Source organism: Erpetoichthys calabaricus, chromosome 1 (assembly GCF_900747795.2).
Source record: "Erpetoichthys calabaricus chromosome 1, fErpCal1.3, whole genome shotgun sequence".
In the NCBI taxonomy this organism is placed as follows: Eukaryota; Metazoa; Chordata; class Cladistia; order Polypteriformes; family Polypteridae; genus Erpetoichthys; species Erpetoichthys calabaricus.
In genome coordinates, this window is record NC_041394.2 from 147,877,239 (window position 1) to 147,901,114 (window position 23,876).

General features: G+C 37.7%; 1 protein-coding gene across 11 annotated transcripts in view; it reads left to right on the top strand.

Annotated features, from left to right (window-relative positions):
• Positions 1-23,876, top strand: part of plekha5 (pleckstrin homology domain containing, family A member 5) — a 493,187-nt gene that overhangs the window by 161,296 nt on the left and 308,015 nt on the right. Inside the window, exon 4 of one of the 11 annotated variants that reach the window (XM_051935457.1) lies at positions 8,312-8,727. The exons of the other annotated variants lie outside the window; for them this stretch is intronic. Within the exon in view, the coding sequence (XP_051791417.1) occupies positions 8,312-8,354 (43 nt within the window). The 3' untranslated portion in view covers positions 8,355-8,727. Of the gene's footprint in view, positions 1-8,311; positions 8,728-23,876 lie in introns of those variants that run through there. 11 annotated transcript variants of the gene reach the window in all.

Sequence of the window (23,876 nt, forward strand, 5' to 3'; positions counted from 1 at the left end):
AATAGAGACGGATGAACTGAACTAATTTCAAGTGGATTATAATGATGAAATCATCTTTTAAGTGTCCCTGGGGGCTAGGGAAGCATCTGCCAATTATACTGGACTGATTATTTTGGCCAAAAATGTAATCTGAGCTGAGAGGCAGCAGTGCTAACCACTGTACCACCATGCCTCTAAAGACAAAAAATGTAGATAGAACAAATACCACTAAAAAATACAATAAAAGCCACAAACGAGCAATGAGTAAATAAAATATAGATCACTGCGCTCACAGAGTTCCATTCTTAGGGCACATGGTGGCCTGGCTTTTCCTATTGTTTGAAGTCATGGCTCTGGGCACAGCTTCCCATGTGTCTGTGCAGATGCTTCGCACTTTCTTCTTTCATCAAGAAAAAAGAAATTTTTTTTTGTTATTGTTGTTATTATCCAAGGGGGTCTCATTCTGACATGAGAAAGGGGAAGGGAGGGATCCCTTAAGGCTTCTTTTAAGATCATAGCTGGTCATGTGGTTATCTATGTATACAAATTAACCATGATGTGCTGTGAGTATTATATATCTGGCAGCAGTACACATAATATTATCATTACGGTCACCTAATGCAGTGCTTCTCAACCTTAATAGTCCTGAAATCCAGTTTTACCTTCTTAAATTAACTGAAGTCCTACTAAGAGCCAGTTCAGCCACCCCCTTTTTTACAGCTCTGTGATGTCATGCTGGCCTTGCAAAGCCTCATGGGCAGCTGGGAAAGAAATGTTTGTTTGCCTAAGCAGGCCCAAATTGAGCATCCAGGAAAATGTTTGGTGAAGAAAGTCACCGGCAAACACAGCATATTAGTTGCAAAAAAAATGCTTTTATGAATTTTGCCGGTCAACACTTTCCTTTACGATGTCAGGAGCTAAGTTTAAGGCAGTGTGGTTTAAGATGAATAACAGGCCGAGTGGAACAATTTGGGGCAGAAACATTCTAGCAGAATTTGATAAAGAAGAATCTGTATTTACCCTATACAGCAGTTTCTTCTCATCACATCAAATTAATTCTTTTATTATAATTGGCCATAGCTCTTTCTGAGTCTGTGTTTGGCAGCCATACATCTACAACCTAAATACATCTTTCACAGCCAACTATTTTGGCTTGCTCAGACAAGTTTAAAGAAAAATTGACACTGATTTTTCTGAACTAAAACTTGGGCAGTGGTAGGAAAAACACTAGGTGCAAGATATAATTTAATCCCAAGCCAATTAAAAATGCTGTGCCCACTCTTGTTTTTTAACACTAGAATTACCAGAGCCTACGAAAAAACTCGTAAATCCGTCCCACCTTAAATCGCGTCTTAAAGCCGTTTGCACATCTCCGCCAGAGTCTTTTGTCATCTAAATGTGCTGATAAACAAAAGCTACTAGCAGCCAGCTATTCCATCCCCCCACCGACTTAGAATGAACTCCTAGCTCATGACTTGCCTTGATTTGATTATTTGGGATTGAAGTGGAGTTTTACAGTGGAAATAATTCGAGCGTTATTTGGAATACACGCATTTCATGTGTGTTCCGTTTCTACAGTATAGTAGTAGTCTGTGCAAACACATTTTTAAAACAGAAACGTTTTTCATATTCTAATAGTAAATGACAAAATGTAGGCATAAACTATATAACGTATGAAGCCTGAAGTCCATATATCAAAGAAACACTTTCACAAAAGGTACAAATAAGAGAACACGTGCGCTTTTCTTCAAAAGTATAACTGCACAAAAAAAAAAAGCCGCGTTAGCATGCCACATTGACACTCTTACTACAACTGCTGCGGTGGCGTAATGGTATCAGCTCCTGACTGGGGATCAGAGGGTGGCGAGTTCGAACCCGCATGGCTCTTATTCTTACATTTTTAGAATAACAACATAAATTTCATTTCAGTCTGTAACAGCCGGTGTAACTTATGATACTGGTAAAGGTTAGCTTTTTTTTTTTTTTTTTTTTAAATTCACTTTTCATTCTCGCAGTCGATGCATACTAACGCCCTCCCCCCCCCCCCCCCCCCCCCCCCCAAAAGGGTTCTGACACATAAACGCTGGCGAAGCTGCCTTCCTTCGTATCTCACCGTCACTTGATTTTCTTTTTATTCAGTGTTATTGAGTGTTCCTGCCAGTCCCCACATGTTGCTGTATGCTGTTTCTTTTGTACTCCAGGACATGCAGAGGAGAGAATGATTTCACATTATTTATGCTGTTTTCACATAAAGACTGCAGTATACTCGTGACTGCATTCTCGTACCAATGCACTTTTTCCATCACCTTTTCCTGTAAGAAGCAATGTACTCACTTCTCTCTATGCTGTGGTTTCTATTACACACCTGAAAGAGACAATATATGTGAAAACTTCATCCCACTAATGCAATATTATTTGAAAACGAACAGCGTCAGATCAGGTGTGAAAATTTTATGTGAGATACTGGTAAAGGTTAGCTTTTTTTTTTTTTTTTTGTTTAATTCACTTTTCATTCTCGCAGTCGATGCATACTAACGCCCCCCCCCCCCCCCCCCCAAAAGGGTTCTGATACATAAACGCTGGCGAAGCTGCCTTCTTCGTATCTCACATTAAATTTTCACACCTGATCTGACGCTGTTCGTTTTCAAATAATATTGCATTAGTGCGATGAAGTTTTCACATATATTGTCTCTTTCAGGTGTGTAATAGAAACCACAGCATAGAGAGAAGTGAGTACATTGCTTCTTACAGGAAAAGGTGATGGAAAAAGTGCATTGGTACGAGAATGCAGTCACGAGTATACTGCAGTCTTTATGTGAAAACCGCATAAATAATGTGAAATCATTCTCTCCTCTGCATGTCCTGGAGTACAAAAGAAACAGCATACAGCAGCATGTGGGGACTGGCAGGAACACTCAATAACACTGAATAAAAAGAAAATCAAGTGACGGTGAGATACGAAGGAAGGCAGCTTCGCCAGCGTTTATGTGTCAGAACCCTTTTGGGGGGGGGGGGGGGGCGTTAGTATGCATCGACTGCGAGAATGAAAAGTGAATTAAAAAAAAAAAAAAAAAAAGCTAACCTTTACCAGTATCATAAGTTACACCGGCTGTTACAGACTGAAATGAAATTTATGTTGTTATTCTAAAAATGTAAGAATAAGAGCCATGCGGGATCGAACTCGCCACCCTCTGATCCCCAGTCAGGAGTTGATACCATTACGCCACCGCGGCAGTTGTAGTAAGAGTGTCAATGTGGGATGCTAACGCGGCTTTTTTTTTTTGTGCAGTTATACTTTTGAAGAAAAGCGCACGTGTTCTCTTATTTGTACCTTTTGTGAAAGTGTTTCTTTGATATATGGACTTCAGGCTTCATACGTTATATAGTTTATGCCTACATTTTGTCATTTACTATTAGAATATGAAAAACGTTTCTGTTTTAAAAATGTGTTTGTACAGACTACTACTATACTGTAGAAACGGAACACACATGAAATGCGTGTATTCCAAATAACGCTCGAATTATTTCCACTGTAAAACTCCACTTCAATCCCAAATAATCAAATCAAGGCAAGGCATGAGCTAGGAGTTCATTCTAAGTCGGTGGGGGGATGGAATAGCTGGCTGCTAGTAGCTTTTGTTTATCAGCACATTTAGATGACAAAAGACTCTGGCGGAGATGTGCAAACGGCTTTAAGACGCGATTTAAGGTGGGACGGATTTACAAGTTTTTTCGTAGGCTGTGGTAATTCTAGTGTTAAAGGTCTGTTAGAGCTGTTGGAAAGAATGAGGGTGTGTTATATTACATATGTAAATTATGACTTTGTCTTTAAGGTAGTATGGAGTTTCATGGTTTGTTTTGTTTTTTTTATAATATATATAATATATTTTAATACTATATATCTCTCTATTATAATAAAAAAATCCTGGGACGAGACAGGACTTTTTCTGAGAAATACTTTCATGCCCCGCGAGATGAGACTTTGTGCCTAGAGATTTAACCATGCCCAGGGCCGGAAATAAAAGACAAAGAGAAGGTGACAAAATAGATTGTCGTAAAGAATTCAAAAACGTTGGCGCGATACACATGCAGAGCAGGTTAGAGATAATGAAAGTACTAAAATTCGAAAGTCTCAAAAAATAATAGTAAAGATTGTATTTGCGCAAACAAACTGAAATTATTACTCTGTGAAATAATGGAACAGCAAAAAGAGATATTGAATACATTGTTCAGATTTAAACTTTGTCACAGACTTTTAGATTGTCTAATTTCTGTTGCCATCAGGGAGAAGTAGTGTTTCTTCCCAATGAAGAGGTGTATTGGCGAGAATTAAAAGATTTGTTGTTTAGTGAAAGTGAAATCCACATACATGAGTGGCAGAGATGCGAAGTGGCTGGCACAAGGTGCAAGCCAGGTGGGTTGGCGAGCGAAGCGCCACGCAACTGTCTTTATGGTTTTGCCTTTGTCCAAAAACAGTTTCATAAGCTTTATGACCTTAGTCTCGAAAAGTCATTCTCCCGTGGGGTGACTGGGATCTTTTCCTGAATAAGATCAAACATAGTTGCATAGGGTGTGACAGGTGTCTCTGCCTGCAGCTGAAGTCACTTCAGTACACATGTACTTTGTGAGCATGCCTGTGTTGATCAAAAAGAGGAAGCTCTGCAGTCTACTTGTGACTTTACGCTGTAGGAAGATAAATAAATAAATAAATCAAGGTAAATAACATTCGATCTGGCTTTTATACAAGTAACATATAAATGTTTCTTATGTAAAGACCATCACAAAACATAATCACAAACAGGACTTTGCATGATACGTTGGCGAGCTCTGTAAGCCGTGCTGCTTCGTTGGAGGACAGGTGTGGGGCAGACTGACTGGCAGGATGATGCTGACCTCTTGCTGCATCCAAATGGTGCCATCTTTCGCCTTTACGCCTGGTGCAGCTGCGTTGTTCATATATGTGAGTGGACGTTTCTTTTGGGGGGGGGGGGGGGGTTGGGGGTTCTGTTCTCTTTCTCCAATGTAGAACCCTCGTACTCATCCAAGTTCACCTCTGTTATAGCATGTCTTTATTTGAAAACTAATAGTGTCAGATCGGGGTGAGCGTGAATGCGACTGAGAGAATAAAACTGAATAAAAAAAAAAAAAAGCTAACCTTTACAAGTAGTATACATTTACACCGGCTTTTACAGACTCAAATCAAGTGTATGTTTTTATTGCATAATAGTAACAATAAGAGCAGCTCACTATTCAAAACGTTTATTTTGGGACGCAGGAAGGCTCGAACCGGCGACCTTTTGAATAGGAGTCAGCAGTTCTTATAACTGTACTACCAAAGCAGTCGTGACAACAAGCCACACTAACCCGACTTCTTTTTCTTCGGTTATAGTCTTGAATAAAAGCACACTTGTTCTGTTATATTTGTACCTTTCGTGAAAGTGCTTATTTGATATTTGGACTTCAGTCTTCACACATTATACACTTCATGTCAAAATTTTGTTGTTAGTACTAAAACATGAAAAAAGTTTGTCTTTTAGGTATGTGTTCAACATTTCTTGCATTTCCTGTCATCCTCCACTTACATAGATCTTTGTAGACGCGGAATACACATGAAATGCATGTGTTCCAAATAATGACATATTTTTTAGCCTATACAACTCTAAGTACCTGACTCCCTGATAAACAAGGCTTGAGCTGGGAGACGTTTTTGCCGTTTCTGTGGCAGTGGGAGGATGGGATAGCAGGCTGCTTGGGATTATCAATACATTTACAAGACAAAAGATGCTGATGGAGAGGTGCGAGTGGATTTAAGGTGGGCCGGGTTTATGAGTTTTTTTCGTAAGCTTTGGTAATTCTAGTGTTAAACACTTCTTGCATTGTGTGGCTATACCTCTGTTACTCAGATGGAGAAATGTAGTCGTCCCTCAACATCAAGTAATGTAGTGGTGCCTGGAGCAACAGAAAATTGAATGTAGAAGTTTGAATATTTTACTTTAATTTTGAACATTCAAACTATGCCTTTTGAACATTCAAACTAGCTGTATTTTAAATACACATCTTCTTGTGACCTCCATAGTGGAACAAAATCAGATTTTGCTGAATAAACCTGCACTAACATGAAGGTCAAACACATTTTAAAATACAAAATTGTAGGCAAGCTCAAGTAATGTAACAGATATTGCTTTACACAACTGGGGCACTGGCTACTTCTGCAACTAGTCTTATGCACTATTGTCTGCACAGACAGGGTAAGAACCAATCATCTTTGTAGAGATTGAAAGTGATTTTTGCCTTTCAGGTCTTGCCACGTTTTGTATTGTTATAGTACATACGCTTTCATTTCTTAATGACATGCTGTCAGCTACATTTTAATACTACCACATGTTGTACTTTACTCCAAACCTTTTTATTTTTCTGCCACAGACTACTCGTTTAGTACCTGGTGAAAGTCATATAATGAAGATGATACTGCATATAATTTCTGTGTAATCTTTATTAAACATAATGCCAAATTTTGCCTTTCTGTTTGTAGCATTGCTGTGTTTTGCCTCATTAAAGCCATTAATGTTGCAACAAGAACCTATATTTAGTGTACACAATAAATATATGTGAGCATCAGAATACAAATGAAATGTATCCTAATGGCAACCTATGAAGAGAAAAATAATTTGGCTCAGTACCAATCCCTGAGGGACACCATGTTTAATTGCATGAGGGAATGAGGCAGTATTGCCTTTAGATTTCTGTACATATTAGAAATTATTTAAAAACTAAGAAGGAAACCAATTAAAAACAGTTCCTCGTAGTTCAGTTACATTAATAAGTCTGTGTAGTAGAATATTATTGATATAAAGTGGCACTTAAATTATCAAAACACATTGTGACTGTGGTATTCCTTGCATTGAAAAAAATAAGGCTGTTTCTGTACTATGGCTGGGAAGAAAGGCAGACTTAAATTGACATTAACATTTTGTTTTATTAGATTAGTATATAAGTTGCAGTTTCCTATCGTAAAGATGCATAGGTAATATACCTACTACAAACACGTTTTTTTTTTACCAAACTAGTCTGAAACTGGATTTAATGAGCATATAGTTGATTTTATTTTAGAAGTCAGCCATAAAATTTCTTGTGCTTGAATTCATTTAAGTTTACTAAGATAACAAATATAAGGAATGGCATGATGTGATACAGTCCCACAAGATCTGGGAACCATAAGCTCAGTGTTTACTGTTATGTTATCAAGTTTTTTACAAATTTTTTGTAGTAACCATTACTACAAATGTTAATGGCATCATTAGTTTAATTTCACATTTTTTAGTTTAGCTATTATTAATGTTTTACAAGTAAATAAAACCATAATTTGTAGAGAGCTTTCTTCTACTGCTTGAAAGTTTCAGGCCATGCCACTTTGTAGGTAACACTTCAATTTTCATAATTCTAATTGAAGACCACGTGTCATTATTAAAACATGAGTTCCTGCACCTACTCTTCAAAGGAGTGCGTGTCAGGAGCACAGAATGTCACATAGATAGAGAAAACAATCTCTAGCAAACAAATCAATAGGGCTGTTTGGCTTTTAAGTATGCGAAGCACCGCGGCACAAAGCTGTTGAAGGCGGCAGCTCACACCTCCTCCGTCAGGAGCAGGGAGAGAGAGAGAGAGAGAGACAGAGTTTGTTTTTCAGTCAAAAATCAATACGTGCCCTTCGAGCTTTTAAGTATGCGAAGCACTGTGCAGCATGTCGTTTCAGGAAGCAGCTGACAAAAGATAGCAACGTGAAGATAATCTTTCAGCATTTTTAGACGAGCGTCCGTATCATCTAGGTGTGCAAACAGCCCCCTGCTCAATCCCCATACGTCAGGATCACAGATAGTCAGCGCAAGAGAGAGAGAAAAGTAAGCAATCTAGCTTCTCAGCCATCTGCCAATAGCGTCCCTTGTATGAAATCAACTGGGCAAACCAACTGAGGAAGCATGTACCAGAAATTAAAAGACCCATTGTCCACAGAAATCCGCGAACCAGCAAAAAATCCGCGATATATATTTAAATATGCTTACATATAAAATCCGCGATGGAGTGAAGCCGCGAAAGGCGAAGCGCGATATAGCGAGGGATCACTGTATTACCTGTAGCCTTTTGTCAGGTGATCTATATTTTAGTCTCAGTTCAAAGGCACTACAATAAGTGTTGAAATACTGCTGCTATTTAGTTGCCATTTTAGTTTGGTTTTGAAGTTAGCAAATACAGTATTGGCAAAAGAAGGAGCAAACAGAGTATAAGTACATAAAGCAATCAACGTTGTTCTGATGATCTTCCTTGATGCCCCCAGCTGTGACCATCAGCAGCAATTCTTCAAGGTGGACAAGATCTGATGATTCGCAGCAATCCTCCAAGGATCATCAAGGACTGTGTCTCGAAGAGAGTAGGATGGGCAAGATTGGGTTGAGACAAAAAAAAGTTTAAGAAACCCTGCTCTTCATAGTCAACTAGCCACATCAATAATCCCATGCTGTTAGAGTGGCTGATTTATGCTATTCTAATAAAATATTCCAATTCTCACAAGCTTTGAGATACCAGCCAAATATTTTACCAGTAAATGAACAGAAGCAGTCTAATATAAACTGTATTTTCTCAATAACATTTTGGAAAGGGACCAGCTATAACTTAATTTTAACATTTAAATCATGTACAGTTGTATTTAAAGTACATTTGAAATACCTCAGAGTGCTGAAAACAGAGGTCATTAATTTTGCTTTGCAGATTCAAGGAGGCAACTTCATTTTTGCCAAGTATAATTAAGTTAACCTAAATATGAGAAATCATGGCAGCTATAAAATGTTTTCTTGCATTGTTGGTTACTCACAACTAGAAAGACTAACATGGTAAATTATGGACTTACCAATTATGAGCACTTTATTATCAACATGAACAAATTTGCTACTGAATGCTAAATAAATATTTTGGATCCAAATTGTGCTGTCTGTAGATGTGTACTTTTAAAATCAAACCAAAAAAATTCACCTTATTACTCCAGATACTTGGTGATTTTCCTTTCATTTGATTGATCAGATAGTCATTAATGCTTTTGTTAAATGACTGATGAAAGCTTATTACTAGTTAAGGTGCACCTTCTTGTAGTTTTGGGTGTTTTTGTAGGGAATTATTATAAGTGTAGTTGTCTATTAATATCTTCAGCTTCATTAAAGAAACCAAACACTAGGTTTAGGGGAGTTGGGAATCTATAGTGGCACCATTGGCACAAAGCAGGAAACACGGTGGACAGTATGACGGTCCATTCTAAGACATACACAATCATTCATGCTAGGGCCTATTTAGAGTAGCCCATCCAGCTTCCACACAACAATTTGGTGATTTAAGAGGGAAAACTGTATATCAGAAGGGAAACCCAAGTAGATTTACTGCAATAATGCACAAATTCTACATAGACAACAACTGTACATAGAATGTGAATCATGGACACTTACTCCATAAGGCACCATTTCTAACTACAACACCCAAAATTGCGAAATATTTGTTCATTTAACACTTCTGATTTTGCTCATCATAGCATTGAATTAATAATGGATCATTGTTTACTCTTTTTGTGAAACTTCATTTATATTACATCAATTGTCCCGAGTACACTGGATTCAAACATTATATAGACCATATTTGAAAGAGAAAGTATTGTTTGATACATCAGATTTAAATTTTTCTGGTGAAGTTTCTTCAGAACAAATAACAAATATTAGCACCAAGAACTAGTTAAAATAAACTGAAAACCTTGCATTGGACACAACCTTTATCTGTATATTCAGAATATCTCTTTTATCTACTATATGCATCAAGCAGCCAAAAGGTATTTTAAATGCTTTACATGCTTGAGAAAACAGTGCTTCATTTTGTATAATTACTGATTTGGTAAAATTTAATTTTACTTATTTTTTGCTTTCACAAATATTTCAGACATTATCATGTCACATTTTCTGTGAACTTTGCTTGAAATGTTGAAGGAATATAAAATAAACAATTATCAAAAGTGCATATGACAGAACATGAAAAATATTGTTCTATTCTGAGAAGTCATCTGTAAACATTTTCTCCTACAGGTCACTGCTCATAGTCAGTTAACACACAGATGGGTGCTCAACAGCAGAAATAAAGAGAGTTTGCAGAAATGCATTCATAGAAAAAGGCATTTCAGTTTTGTTGTTTCAGTATTGCAGTGGAAATGCTTTACCTTTCACTTCATTTTGCATCACTGTCATTAAAAGGAGACAATGATGACAGTTCAGGCACTTCAATTGTTAACAACAACAACAACAACATTTATTTATATAGCACATTTTCATACAAAAAGTAGCTCAAAGTGCTTTACATAATGAAGAGTAAATGAAACTGAAAATACAATTGCTTATGGAAAAATAAGCTTTGGCTTAACCTGTATGGAGAGCTCTAAAAATCATGTTTTTGTGCATAGCCTTTTTATAACAATTTTATTTTGTGATATTAGTTCCTATGAACAGCACTGTGTCAAATTTTTGTTAGTTGACAGTGAAAACCCATCAAAATGTACTGTTGAAATTTAAAACAATAAAAACTACAAATATTTCATAAAAAGAATGGGGTAGATTATATCTTTGTTTTCTGTGCAAAAATTCAAAGAAGAAGCTACAAAATATTCATAGTTTGTCTCCAAAAATGTATAATAGCTTTCTCTGACGAGCATTTAAAGGACATAAATTAGGACGACAATATGTTTGAAATGTAAATGAGTATTCAAGATTACTTTTTTCCCCCCAAGTGCTTACGAAATGTCTTGAAGCTTTTGGTTAAGAAAACGGCTACATTTAAGATTGCTCTGTACAGATTCAAGTCAAGTCAAGTTGGGGAGCATGCACTGGAACAGTGCGTTGGCGCACTCAGTACATGACGAAACAGCTCAGGATCCTGGTTGGCAACCCCCCAGGCCGACACGCGGTCCAGTCCCATCCTCCGGAAATGACCCTCCATCTGCTGCAGCCAGGTGTTACCTGGGCAACCCCTTGGCCTGGTCCAGCCACTCGGATCCCTAACAATGAGGATCTTACGAGCTGGATCACCCTCGGGGAAATGCGCCACATGGCCATAGTGCTGTAACTGACGCTCCCTCACAATGCAGGTAATGTGCCTCTTTCAGGACTGAATGAGCAACCACTCATTCGACACAAAGTCAAATCAGCGGTACCCAAGGATTTTCCGGAGAGACACAATACCAAAGGAGTCCAGTCTTCATCTCAGGTCACTGGATAGCGTCCATGCCTCGCAACCATACAGCAAGACAGGAAGCACCAGGACTCTAATGACTTGGACTGTCGTCCTTTTGCATAGATATTAGGAGCACCACACACCCCTTTCCAGTGACCTCATGACCCTCTATGCTCTCCCAATCCGTCTACTGAGTTCATAGAAAGAGTCACCAGAGACATGAATGCCACTGCCAAGGTAAATAAACCTCTCGACAAGGCCGACACTCTTTCCACAGACAGACACACTGCTGATGGCTGTGCCCAAGAGGTCATTAAAGACCTGGATCTTGGTTTTTATCCAGGACACTTGGAAGCCCAGACATTCAGACTCCTCGCTCAGTCTCTCGGCTTAAATCTTGAAATGTCCACTTTAATCTCTTAGTTTATTTTGTCATTGAAGTAGACTGTCATAAACGTCATCTTAAAACCAACCCAGTTGTTAATTGCTATGGGCTTCTGGGGCTTCCTCCTGCATTGACAGCAACGGCAGGCAACAATTGCCACAAAGAACACATTAAATTTATGATATTCAAGCTGTCTGCACGTTTAGAATCCTTAGATTTATACTTGATATCACTTTCATGATGAAATGCATTAAAGAATGTATGTTACATTTTACAATTAAGTTGATAACTTCATTTAAGTAATGAATACTGATAATAATTACACACATGGGGGTGGCAAGGTGGCAGAGTGGTAGCGCTGCTGCCTCGCAGGGAGTCATGTCTCCGGTGTTCCCTGCCTGGAGTTTGCATGTTTTCCTGGTGGGTTTCCACAGTGTGCTTCGGTTTCCTTAAAAAGACATGAAGGTTTGGGGATTTGGAAATGCTAAAATGATGCTAGTGTGTGTGTGTGCACACGCTTGTGTTCACCTTGCAATGAGGTGAAGCCCCGTCCAGGGACTGTTTCTACCTCGCCCTGGATGCTTATTGAAATGGGCGCATCCCTGGATTGGTGAATGTAATCATTAAACATTCATCCTTTTCAGAGATATTGTGGCAAGGTGTTCTCAGAGTTTAATGGATGTTTCGGACAATTCACAACACAGAGAAGCCGAAACTGTTCTCACAGTAATGATATCTCACACTGTCACCTGGTGGATTTACGTCAGGTACACGTACACGTATAAACAGTATAACGCTTGAATAGCAGTAGCGTCCACTGGAGCATGCGTTGCATAAAGTATAAACCTAGCCTAATAGTGAGCTGAGGAATGCAACATCATATCACACCACAAGATGAGTAACTGTAGTGGTCATATTAATCAAGTTGTCAGTTATGCACAAGTGAAAAATGCTATACCAAGATGGTGTCCTATTCTATATGTAGAATGGGAAAAATCCATCCATCCATCCATTATCCAACCCGCTATATCCTAACTACAGGGTCACAGGGGGGTTTCTGCTGGAGCCAATCCCAGCCAACACAGGGCGCAAGGCAGGAAACAAACCCACCACAAGAATGGGAAACTACTTAATTAATTTACTTGTAATGTTGTAATACTGAAATAAAGCACTTAGCTGCCTTCCAGATATGCATTCATCCTCCAAAAGAGTTTTACTTTTCCACTGTTAAAGTATCCATTTGGATGGAATAGTAAGATTATCAAAGAACCGGTTACTTCAAATTGTTTAAGAAAAGTTTTGCTTTCTGGCAGTTGGTTGGTTTCTCTTTAGGTATGCAGTAGCATACAGTTCAAGTTTATAAATAAATGAAATGGATCTACAGGTAAAATTCCGTTACAACGAACTGCCAGGGACCTAAAAAAAATACTTTGTTGTAATGAAAATTTTGTAGTATTGAGATTCTGCATTTGTCGCTATAGTGCTTTCTTTAACTTGCGTCCAGGCATTTGCAATCATTTCAATAGCTTCTTCCTGTTTTGAATCTCCTCCTGTCTACAAGTTATGTTGATGAGAATTTTTCTCAGCATTTCTTCGTGATAATACACTTTTAGGGTGCAAATGATGCCCAAATCCAGTGGCTGAAGCACTGCTGTGCAGTTGGGTGGGAGGAATTCAATGCGAACATTATCTAAATGTGGAAGCATGTTGTGAGCAGCAGAGTTATCAATCAGAAGCTGAATCATCCTTTTCTTCTTCTTTATATTGTGAGGTTTCTGAGCTCTTTTGAGATCCCCCCCACCCAACGGGAATGACACGCTGAAGTACGTCCTGAAGTACGATTGCCGCGTCTGTGGAAGATTGTTTGTCCGTTGCCGGGGCAGGGCAACAGCAGGCTCATAGCACCATAGTGAAGCGCCACAGTAGCAAATCCTAAAAGATTGTGGTCGCGCTATAAGTCCCTGTCTTGCACCCCAAAACAGGAGGCTGAATCTCAGTACTTTAGCAAAACCAGTTCTATTTAACTTATTTAACAGGAACAGCACAGTTATTTATTGTAGCGTGATCTGCCACTCTCCTATACACAGACACAGCAGTCAGGCAGGGTCATGACCAGGTTAGTGACCAAGTAATACTGTTCTCTGCATTTACTATGTTCCTTGCATCACCCATCGGGATCTTTTCTGTTTATTTCGGTGGCGAGACGCGGTGATCACACTTCAGGACGCTCTTCGGTGTGTTGCCCAGTTGGGGGAGGTCCCAGGAGAGTTTAGAAATCTCACATTTTCTTGAATGAGTGCCGCATTAATAGGAATGTTTCTGGAATGAGCATCACTGAACCACATAAAGATGGCTTTTTCAACGTCTTCAAATACAGCAGTTCGCATATGTTTGCAACCCGAGATTTTTCTTCTTTTTTTGCTATGTCTTTCAAGAAAGTTGACAGTGTTGATGGAGAAATTCTGAATTCACTGGCAACGTCTTTTTTTCTTTTTGCCGCAATGGAGAGTCACAAAAAAATTTTTTTTTCTCTAATATGAACTGTTACTGTTTTTTCATGTCTGCCGTTTCTATAGGAGGGTGACAATGAGTTATTCCAATGGATGTTTTTCAATTGTTGACGAGCAATAAGCAAAAGGTATCACTGAAAACCACCTAAAACAAAAACAGCAAAAAAAAAACAGTATGAGGAAAGTTCAAAGAAAGAAAAAAAATTTATAATGTTTCTCTTTGAGGATTGTTGTGCACAACTAAGCGGAGACCACAGAACTAACTGCTCTGTGGATGAATCATTCAGGCTTTTCAAGGTCTTTTGGGCACTTTGTTGTAATGAAAGTATCTGCAAGAATGTATTTCGTAGTAACAAGATTTCTATAGACTTGTGTCATATGGGGAAACTGTCGGGACCATAAAAATACTTCGTTGTAATGGAAAATTTCATTGTAAAGATATTCGTTGTAATGGAATTTTACCTGTATTTTCTCTGCTTGCATTAATTTTAAATGCAGGAAAAAAATACAAATTGGTGTACAGTGAGCAGAATTACATTATTTTATCGTAATCCTTAATTTTTTAACAGTTGAACCCTGTAATAATTACAGAGTTACCTAGTAAACTTGTGATGGACCAGTTTGTAATCTGAACTGTCCTCTTACACACGTTGAATGGAAAAAGCAATTCATTTCATTGATAGTTTAAAGGTAAATATTAATAGGTTAAAACAGAGATTCCATGGTTCACCAAAAAGTGGCAAAAGTCTTTTAAATCATTAAAATGATTACACATTTAATGTTTAGGTGCTTTTTTTTCTGAGAAGACTCCAGTTTCTCTTTCTTAATGTTTGTGTTTTATAATGCATTAACAGATGTATTGTTTTGAATGTTTTATAACAATGGTTTACACTGAGTGGGTTAATTCTCTCTTTCAAAGAAATGTAGACCTTATACTGTAAAGTTAATTAAAAATGTTAATTGATACAAAGATATTTAATAATAGTAGTGACAAACAGATCTACATTTTACTGAGGATGTTGCATTTATTTAGTTTGTCAGGATTTCGTTTTCTCCTAAAGTACTTTGAGACAAGTGCAGGAGATTGAAATTTTGGTATTGTGGAAGAGACATTAATTACTTTCAAAAAATTATTTGTCTTCCCATAAAAGCCCTTAGTCACTTCCATTCAAGCTCTCAGTAGTAGCAATTCTTTTCCAGTGGCAACTTGCGCTGTTACTTATAGAGTCAGATCATGGGGAGGGGTGATGTTAGAGCGCGTGAGCTTATTCAGTGCAGCAGGAACAACGCACATGTTGATCTTTTTTTTCTTTCAGTACATGTGCCTTCCCTGTTTATTTATATATCTCTGCCTGTCTGTCTCTCTATTACGCAGTGCTCTGTCTGTCTGTGTGTTATGGATCTTAAAAATAACAGTTTTAGGGACAGTTGTTCATGTTAATTGCAGTCTCAATTGTTAAAAAAATATTTTAAAAGGAGCATCCCATATGAAAATATAACGATCTCATTAACTGACAGTGCATACCAATTTATAAATTTTATGTCCGTTTGAGGTTAAAAAGAAAAAAAAAAGCAACACTTTATCCCCAGCGGGGAATCGAACTCAGGTCTGTGAGGCACGGCAAAGCAGCTGTGCTCTAAGAAGCAAAACTTAGCACGCTACGCCACGGAAACTGTTATACCTCCTTGAAGTTTTTGTGAAAGTGTTTATTTGATCTTTGGAACTCGGGCTTTACACATTCTATAGTTTATGCCTACATTTTGTAACATTTATTACTAAAATATGAAAAAGTTTCTGTTTTTAATAATGTGTTTACACAGATTACTGTAGAAATGGAACACGCATGAAATGCGTGTGTTCCAAATAATGATCTATTATTTCCAGTCTAAAACTCCACTTCACTCCCAGATAATCAATCAAGGCATGAGCTGGGAAAACTTTGCACACGTTCTAAGTCGGTGGGGGGATGGAATAGCCGGCTGCTGGCAGCTTGTCTTTTATCAGCACATTTAGAGGACAAAGGATGCTGGCGGAGAGGTGTGAACGGATTTAAGAAGCGATTTAAGGTGGGCCGGATCTAGGAGTTTTTTCGTAGGCTCTGGTAATTCTAGTGTTAAGTATGTGAAGCACCGCGGCACAAAGCTGTTGAAGGCGACAGCTCACACCCCCTCCGTCAGTAGCAGAGAAAGAGAGAGAGAGAGAGAGGGACAGATAAAAACAAACAATCAAAAATCAATACGTGCCCTTCGTGCTTTTAAGTATACGAAGCACTGGTGCAGCATGTCGCTTCACGAAGCAGCTGCACAGAAGGGAGCAACGTGAAGATAATCTTTCAGCATTTTTAGATGAGCGTCCCTATCGCCTAGGTGTGCGAACAGCCCCCCTGCTCAATCCCCCTACGTCAGGATCAGAGAATGTCAGCACAAGAGAGAGAGAGAGAAAAGTAAGTTGGGTAGCTTCTCCGCCATCTGCCAATAGCGTCCCTTGTATGAAATCAACTGGGCAAACCAACTGAGGAAGCATGTACCAGAAATTAAAAGACCCATTGTCCGCAGAAATCCACGAACCAGCAAAAAATCCGCGATATATATTTAAGTATGCTTACATATAAAATCTGTGATAGAGTGAAGCCGCGAAAGGCAAAGCGCGATATAGCGAGGGATTACTGTATAGTCCCATTCCTTACAGTTGGGGATTCTGAGTTGTCCCCTAACAAACCTTGACTTTGCAAATGACAACTTTTGACCAGTTCGCTTTAGGAAGTACTATGTGTATACCATCTACTACCCTATCAACTCTTCCATGGCATTCATTTTTGTAGATGGTCAGACATTCCTGGCGCTTGCTGTGTCACCTACCCTCTAGCATCCTTTAGGAACATTACTTGTTTCTTTCTGTTGTGCTAGTTTCTGTGCTGCATTGATTTTCCTGGATTGTTGTCATAGTGCACCTCCTAGTACAAAACCAAACACAGCAATATTCTTATTCCTTCAATGTAACATTTGTTTACTGCTGATTACCAGTAGTGTCTTCCAAGGCCCTATCCTCTATCATTTATTCTTGCCTGGGAACATGTAGCCCATTGAGCATTCTGTCACAGTAAATTTACGCTCCCACAGTGACTGGTCTGTTTTTTTTTATCCAGTTTCTTACATTCTTAAGTTTAAGCTCTCTTTCTTGAATTAATAGCCAAGCCCTTCCTCAAGAAATAAATTCCTAGTTGAGGAATGAAGTATACACGATATTTGCCCTTAATTTCCAGAATTGCATTCACTTTTTAAGTTGTGTAATTCATGTTGGTTATGTGGTGCTTAAAAGGCTTCAAAATAAACTAGTGCCTGACCGATAATGATATTGATAGAAGGGCAGTAAAGATAACGGATTACTGATGCATATTGTACTGATATTGCTGGCTGATGTATTTAGGAATTAGGTTTTCCTAGAAAAAAAATCACAATAAAAATAAAAACTGTGCAGTAGGGCTGGGCTGCGCCATGAAGTTTAATATCATCATTTCAAAGTATCACTGATGTACAATGCCATTGTCTGTGCAGAGACAAGGTATGGAGATGGAGAGATGGTTGTTAATTAATTACAATTAGCCACTCAACCCATGTCCCATGGAAAATGCAGGATGCATTATAGAAAAAAAAAATTAGCTTCATTCTGTTTCATACTGGTTTGTTAGCAAATATTTTGCCTTATCTTAACATGCGTGCAAATGACAAGCTGCCCAAAAAAAAAAAGCATACTGTTACTGACAAGTTGCATTAGCCTGGATATCAGCGACCCACAGTATGAGCAGGCATTACATAATGTAAATGATCAGCTTCAGCTTGACAACAGTGTGTGATCATTTTGAGGATAGTGAGCTACCTAAAAGAGCAATGTAAAGGGCAAGATACCATAGACAGTTTGAGCCTGTGAGCACCTCAGTAGCACAGCGCCAAAACTACAGTAATGCCTCCTCCATCACAGGGGTTGCGTTCCAGAGCCACCTGCGAAATAAGAAAATCCGCGAAGTAGAAACCATATGTTTATATGGTTATTTTTATATTGTCATGCTTGGGTCACAGATTTTCGCAGAAACACAGGAGGTTGTAGAGAGACAGGAACGTTATTCAAACACTGCAAACAAACATTTGACTCTTTTTCAAAAGTTTAAACTGTGCTCCATGACAAGACAGAGATGACAGTTCTGTCTCACAATTAAAAGAATGCAAACATATCTTCCTCTTCAAAGGAGTGCATGTCAGGAGCACAGGCTGTCAGAAACAGAGAGCAAAGCAAACAAATCAATAGGGCTGTTTGGCTTAAGTATGCGAAGCACCGCGGCACAAAGCTGTTGAAGGCGGCAGCTCACACCCCCTCCGTCAGGAGCAGGGAGAGAGAGAGAGAGAGAGAGACAGATAAAAACAAAGAGTGAAAAATCAATACGTGCCCTTTGAGCTTTTAAGTATATGAAGCTCCGTGCAGCATGTCGCTTCACTAAGCAGCTGCACACAGAAGGTAGCAACGTGAAGATAATCTTTCAGCATTTTTAGACGAGCGTCCGTATCGTCTAGGTGTGCGAACAGCCCCCCTGCTCACACCCCCTACGTCAGGATCAGAGAAAGTCAGCGCAAGAGACACAGAGAAAAGTAAGTTGGGTAGCTTCTCAGCCATCTGCCAATAGCGTCCCTTGTATGAAATCAACTGGGCAAACCAACTGAGGAAGCATGTACCAGAAATTAAAAGACCCATTGTCCTCAGAAATCCGCGAACCAGCAAAAAATCCGCGATATATATTTAAATATGCTTACATATAAAATCCGCGATAGAGTGAAGCCGCGAAAGGCGAAGCGCGATATAGCGAGGGATCACTGTATACCTGCACTCTTCCCATTCAGACTTTGTATGCTATGCACTGATTAGACTACCTATTCTCAGTCACATGGCACTCGTGGTGCTTGATGAGAAGTGTAATCTTGTCAGTTAAAGATTTTATATATATTAAACACCATTCTTCCATTTCTAAATGGCACAAATTTAAATAGTCACTTAATGGTATAATTTCAGAATGATTTTTGCAAAGGGAAGAAAATTCAGTTTTGCTAAAAATAATATTAGGTTAAAAGTAACTTGAGCCTAGGTGGCCTTACTGGTTCCCGAGTCTAAGTTCAGTTGCACATACCTGCAAACAAAATATGATGACTCATCAAGAAAGAGAAATGTTACCTTCATAGTGACCTCTGTATGTAAGGTATAACTTGGCTAATCCCCGGTCACTGTGTTAGTCTTAAAATACTCTGGCACTTCATACACTCTAGAGGAGGAAGAAAAGGGCCATGATGCATACGACAGGAATCTCACCTCCTGCTGCAAATAAGACTACTTGAAAGTTTTTTTTGTAAGCAGTGTAAGAAAAAAAGGTAATTTGCCATTCTGAGGAAATTTCTGCTAATGTTTGGAGCTAATCATTGATTTTTATTTACATCATTGATGTGGCCAGCAGTGGATAATATCATCAGCCATCACCTCAGTCCTAACTATATAATGTTTTCACATAAAAATGTTTTAATTTAACAGTTAAAAGTTTAAACAGATTCAGTTACTTTTTTTTTTAATGGACCCATGTACAGAGATAGCTGACATTTGTCAGAAGTGTGCAGTATAGGTGGTATGAGCACAAGCATCAAATTGTTAAGTTGGTGCTAATAAAAAACATAATTTATGACTTAAATGTATAAAGTAAACTTTAGTGATTAACAAAAATGTTATGTGCTCTGGTATGAAAATTATATGATACAAGAATTTGTAAAGGGATTAATGCATGGATATATGAATCCTATGTACACATATATATCCTGAGATGTACATACATTAATTGAAATATATTTATCTGTATATCATTATTTTTAATGATACTGTTTTACAGCAGTGAATGTGCTTGCTGTAGTTTATCCAGATATATTTGTTTTTTAGCTTTACCAGATTGATTTGCACATAGTACGATTGCTGAAACAAAGAGTACCTGTTAGACTTGATAGCCTACTGAAACTTTTACATTTGCATATCTCCAACTCAGTGAACTGACACTAAACTCTTACATTTGCAGATTCTGAAGATAAATGCAAAAAGAGCAGAGAGAAGAATAAGCTAAGACAGTAGGGTAGAAAATGAGATGATTAACTGTTGCAAACGAAGTAGCATCTTAATCCATTTTTGTAATATAAACAACATAAGGGCACGATTCCTAGGTCATAATATTGGAAAATGTAATTGAAATGTAAAAAGATACTTGTCCTGAATAAAAACTGTGAGCCAAATGATCTGAATATAATCAGAATGCCCACCAGTAGCCCAAGCTTTCTTTTTCACCAATGCATATGTTTGCCTATATAAAAAATTAACTGCAAAATGTTCCATTGGAGAGGTCATATAACATAATAAGTTTGACTGCTTTTCTTACACAAGGTCAGTAGGAAACGCATGATACACAAAGGGTTTGAGCAAAAGAAAAAAAACAAATCATTGTTTTATTACAGCTCTGTGTAAAAGTAAAGCATTTCTGCTTTCTAAAGATGTGTACCATATGAAAATTTCTTTGAATGTGAAGTAGTAACCCTTTGTTTGCCAAGTTCAACTAAGTTGACAGCCAGTAAGGAAGCTTGGGAAAGATTCATCTATACATATTAATACAAGGCAAAGCCCTCACTGACTGACTGACTGACTGACTGACTCACTCATCACTAATTCTCGAACTTCCCGTGTAGGTGGAAGGCTGAAATTTGGCAGGCTCATTCCTTACAGCTTACTTACAAAAGTTAGGCAGGTTTCATTTCGAAATTCTACGCGTAATGGTCATAACTGGAACATATTTTTTGTCCATATACTCTAATGGAGGAGGCGGAGTCACGTATCGCGTCATCACGCCTCCTACGTTATCACGTGAACTAAAAACAAGGAAGAGATTTACAGCACAAGTCAAACGCGGGAACGAAGGTAAATGACGTTAATTTTTGACTGTCTTTTAATACTGTGTAAGCATACATATTAACACATGCAATTAAACGTGTGCATTTACGGGGTGATTTCTCAGGCTTAAAAGCTCGCCTTTTATCAAACGCGGGAACAAAGGTAACTGACGTTGTTCACTGTCTTTTAATACTGTGTAACCATACATATTAACACATGTGCAATTAAACGTGTGCATTTACGGGGTGATTTCTCAGGCTTAAAAGCTCGCCTTTTACTAAAAAGGTAAATGCAAAACTATTTTCAATCATTCTATGATCTGCTTCTCACAACTGAAGGCACCGTGGCTGATGGTAAATGACATTAATTTTTGAGTGTCTTTTAATACTGTGTAAGCATACATATTAACACGTGCAATTAAACGTGTGCATTTACGGGGTGATTTCTCAGGCTTAAAAGCTCGCCTTTTACTAAAAAGGTAAATGCAAAACTATTTTCAATCATTCTATGATCTGCTTCTCACAACTAAAGGCACAGTGGCTGATGTTACGTCACTTGCTGTCCAACCATAAGCATTACCTAGTAGGTAACCGGAAACTCTCTTCACTCCCTTTCGGGAATCGAACCTCTGAGGTTTTCTTTTGTTCTTAATTAAAATTTAAAAGCAATACTTCACCGCTCCTAAGCCCCTCTAGCGCTGACGTCCCAGGTTCGATTACCGTAAGCAAGTGCAGTGAGTGTGTAATTACATTCACGGCCTTTATAGTCTGACTCACAATCTGATTGTATGGGTGGTTACCTACCAGGTAACGCTTATACTTGGCCACCAAGTCAGGTCGAAGTGATCACTCGAGTAAAGGCAGCTTCACAAAAAAACAGATCCTTAACAAACTGTTATTAGTATATTTTCCCTCAATTTAAAAAGGTTTTATTTTCTTCTTAATAAAAATTTAAAAGCGGTACTTCGCCGGTGCGAAGCGCGTGGATTTGACCGACTGACACATACAGACATATTCAAGAGTGCAGGTACTTCGGAAAGAAAGCACCGTGTAAACCTAAAGTTTAAATTAAGTTCATAGACCTACAAAAGGTTGCCATTCATTTGAGGCAAGTTTGCTTTTCTTCTGTACAACTATACGTTGCATTCTCAAGAGTGTGCTTGCACGGCTTCGGATATAGATATATATATATATATATATATGTATGTCTATATATAAATATGTAAGCTTATAAGTACTGCCTTACTTCTCTTTAAGAAAGGAAGATGTAATGATACTTGATTTAAACGATTCCATGTCTTCCTGGGTTTGCGTAGCTTATTGTCAATATCTTTACACCTGTTTTTAACACTTATTTACTGAAACGGGCTTTCACGAAAAAAGTTAGGGCTTTGCTACAGGATACACCCTCCACAAGTTAAGCAAGTAAAAATAAAATATATATTTCTGTTTTATTTAAACCTTTTAAGTTCGTATGCATAGCCCCATTTGGCTGTTTAATTTTTTTTTTCTTTCTTCAGTAATATTTAATCTCCTTAAAGAAAAAGAACATATCCATTTTACTTTTTTTGTATCTCTTTAGTAATATTTTAGTGTAAAAGGATAACCAGTATTTAAACCTTTTATGTTACTTTATACATTTATTTTACACAATGTTGAAAAATTAATAAGAAAGCTACATATTTTGGCAGCTGCTGCTTTCATTTTCAATGAAATGAAAAAAGCTCTCCAAGAGAAAACGTCAATGAAGAAGAAACAGTTTGCACTATCTAAAAATCAGAAACCCTCATTTATAAAAGTTTGCTGTAGATGACTTAACTGAAAATAAATGAATAGTTCCTATGTGTATAAAACATATTTATCTATTTTACTTATGCCTTTATTCCACCAACTTACAACATCTGAGGTACAATTTGTTACATTACTTTTGTTTTGTGCAGCACAGGCAGGTGAAGTGACTTCCTCAGGGTCACACAGTGGTGTCAGTACCAGGATTTGAACTGACAAGCTCCGGGTTTACTGAAATATTACTGAACAAAGAAAAAAAACGAAAACGGGCAAATACGGCTATGCATACAGATGTCCATCCGTCCATTATCCAACCTGCCATATCCTAAATAAAGGAGCCAATAAGTACATATGTGTGTATATATATATATATATATATATATATATATATATATATATATATATATATATATATATATATATGTAGATATGTAAATTTGTATATGTATATATATGTTTATGTGGATGTGTATATGTGTATATACGTATGTATATGTAGATATGTGTATATGTAGATATGTATGTATATATGTATATGTATATATATGTTTATGTGTGTGTGTGTATATTATATATATAAAAGACAGCAACACTCATAACAATGACAACACAATTACATTGACAATCATGTTACGTTATTTTTAAAATGTTTCCTTTTTTTTTTTTTTCATAACCTCTTTAACACACTACTTCTCCGCTGCGAAGCGTGGGTATTTTGCTATGTATATTTATATATGACAACACACTTACATTGACAATCATGTTGCGTTATTTTTAAAATGTTTCCTTTACTTTTTCATAACCTCTTTAACACACTACTTCTCCGCTGCGAAGCGCGGGTATTTTGCTATATATATATATATATATATATTGATATGTGTATATATATATATATATATATATATATATATATATCTATACTAATAAAAGGCAAAGCACTGACTGACTGACTGACTGCCTGACTCACTCATCACTAATTCTCCAACTTCCCGTGTAGGTAGAAGTCT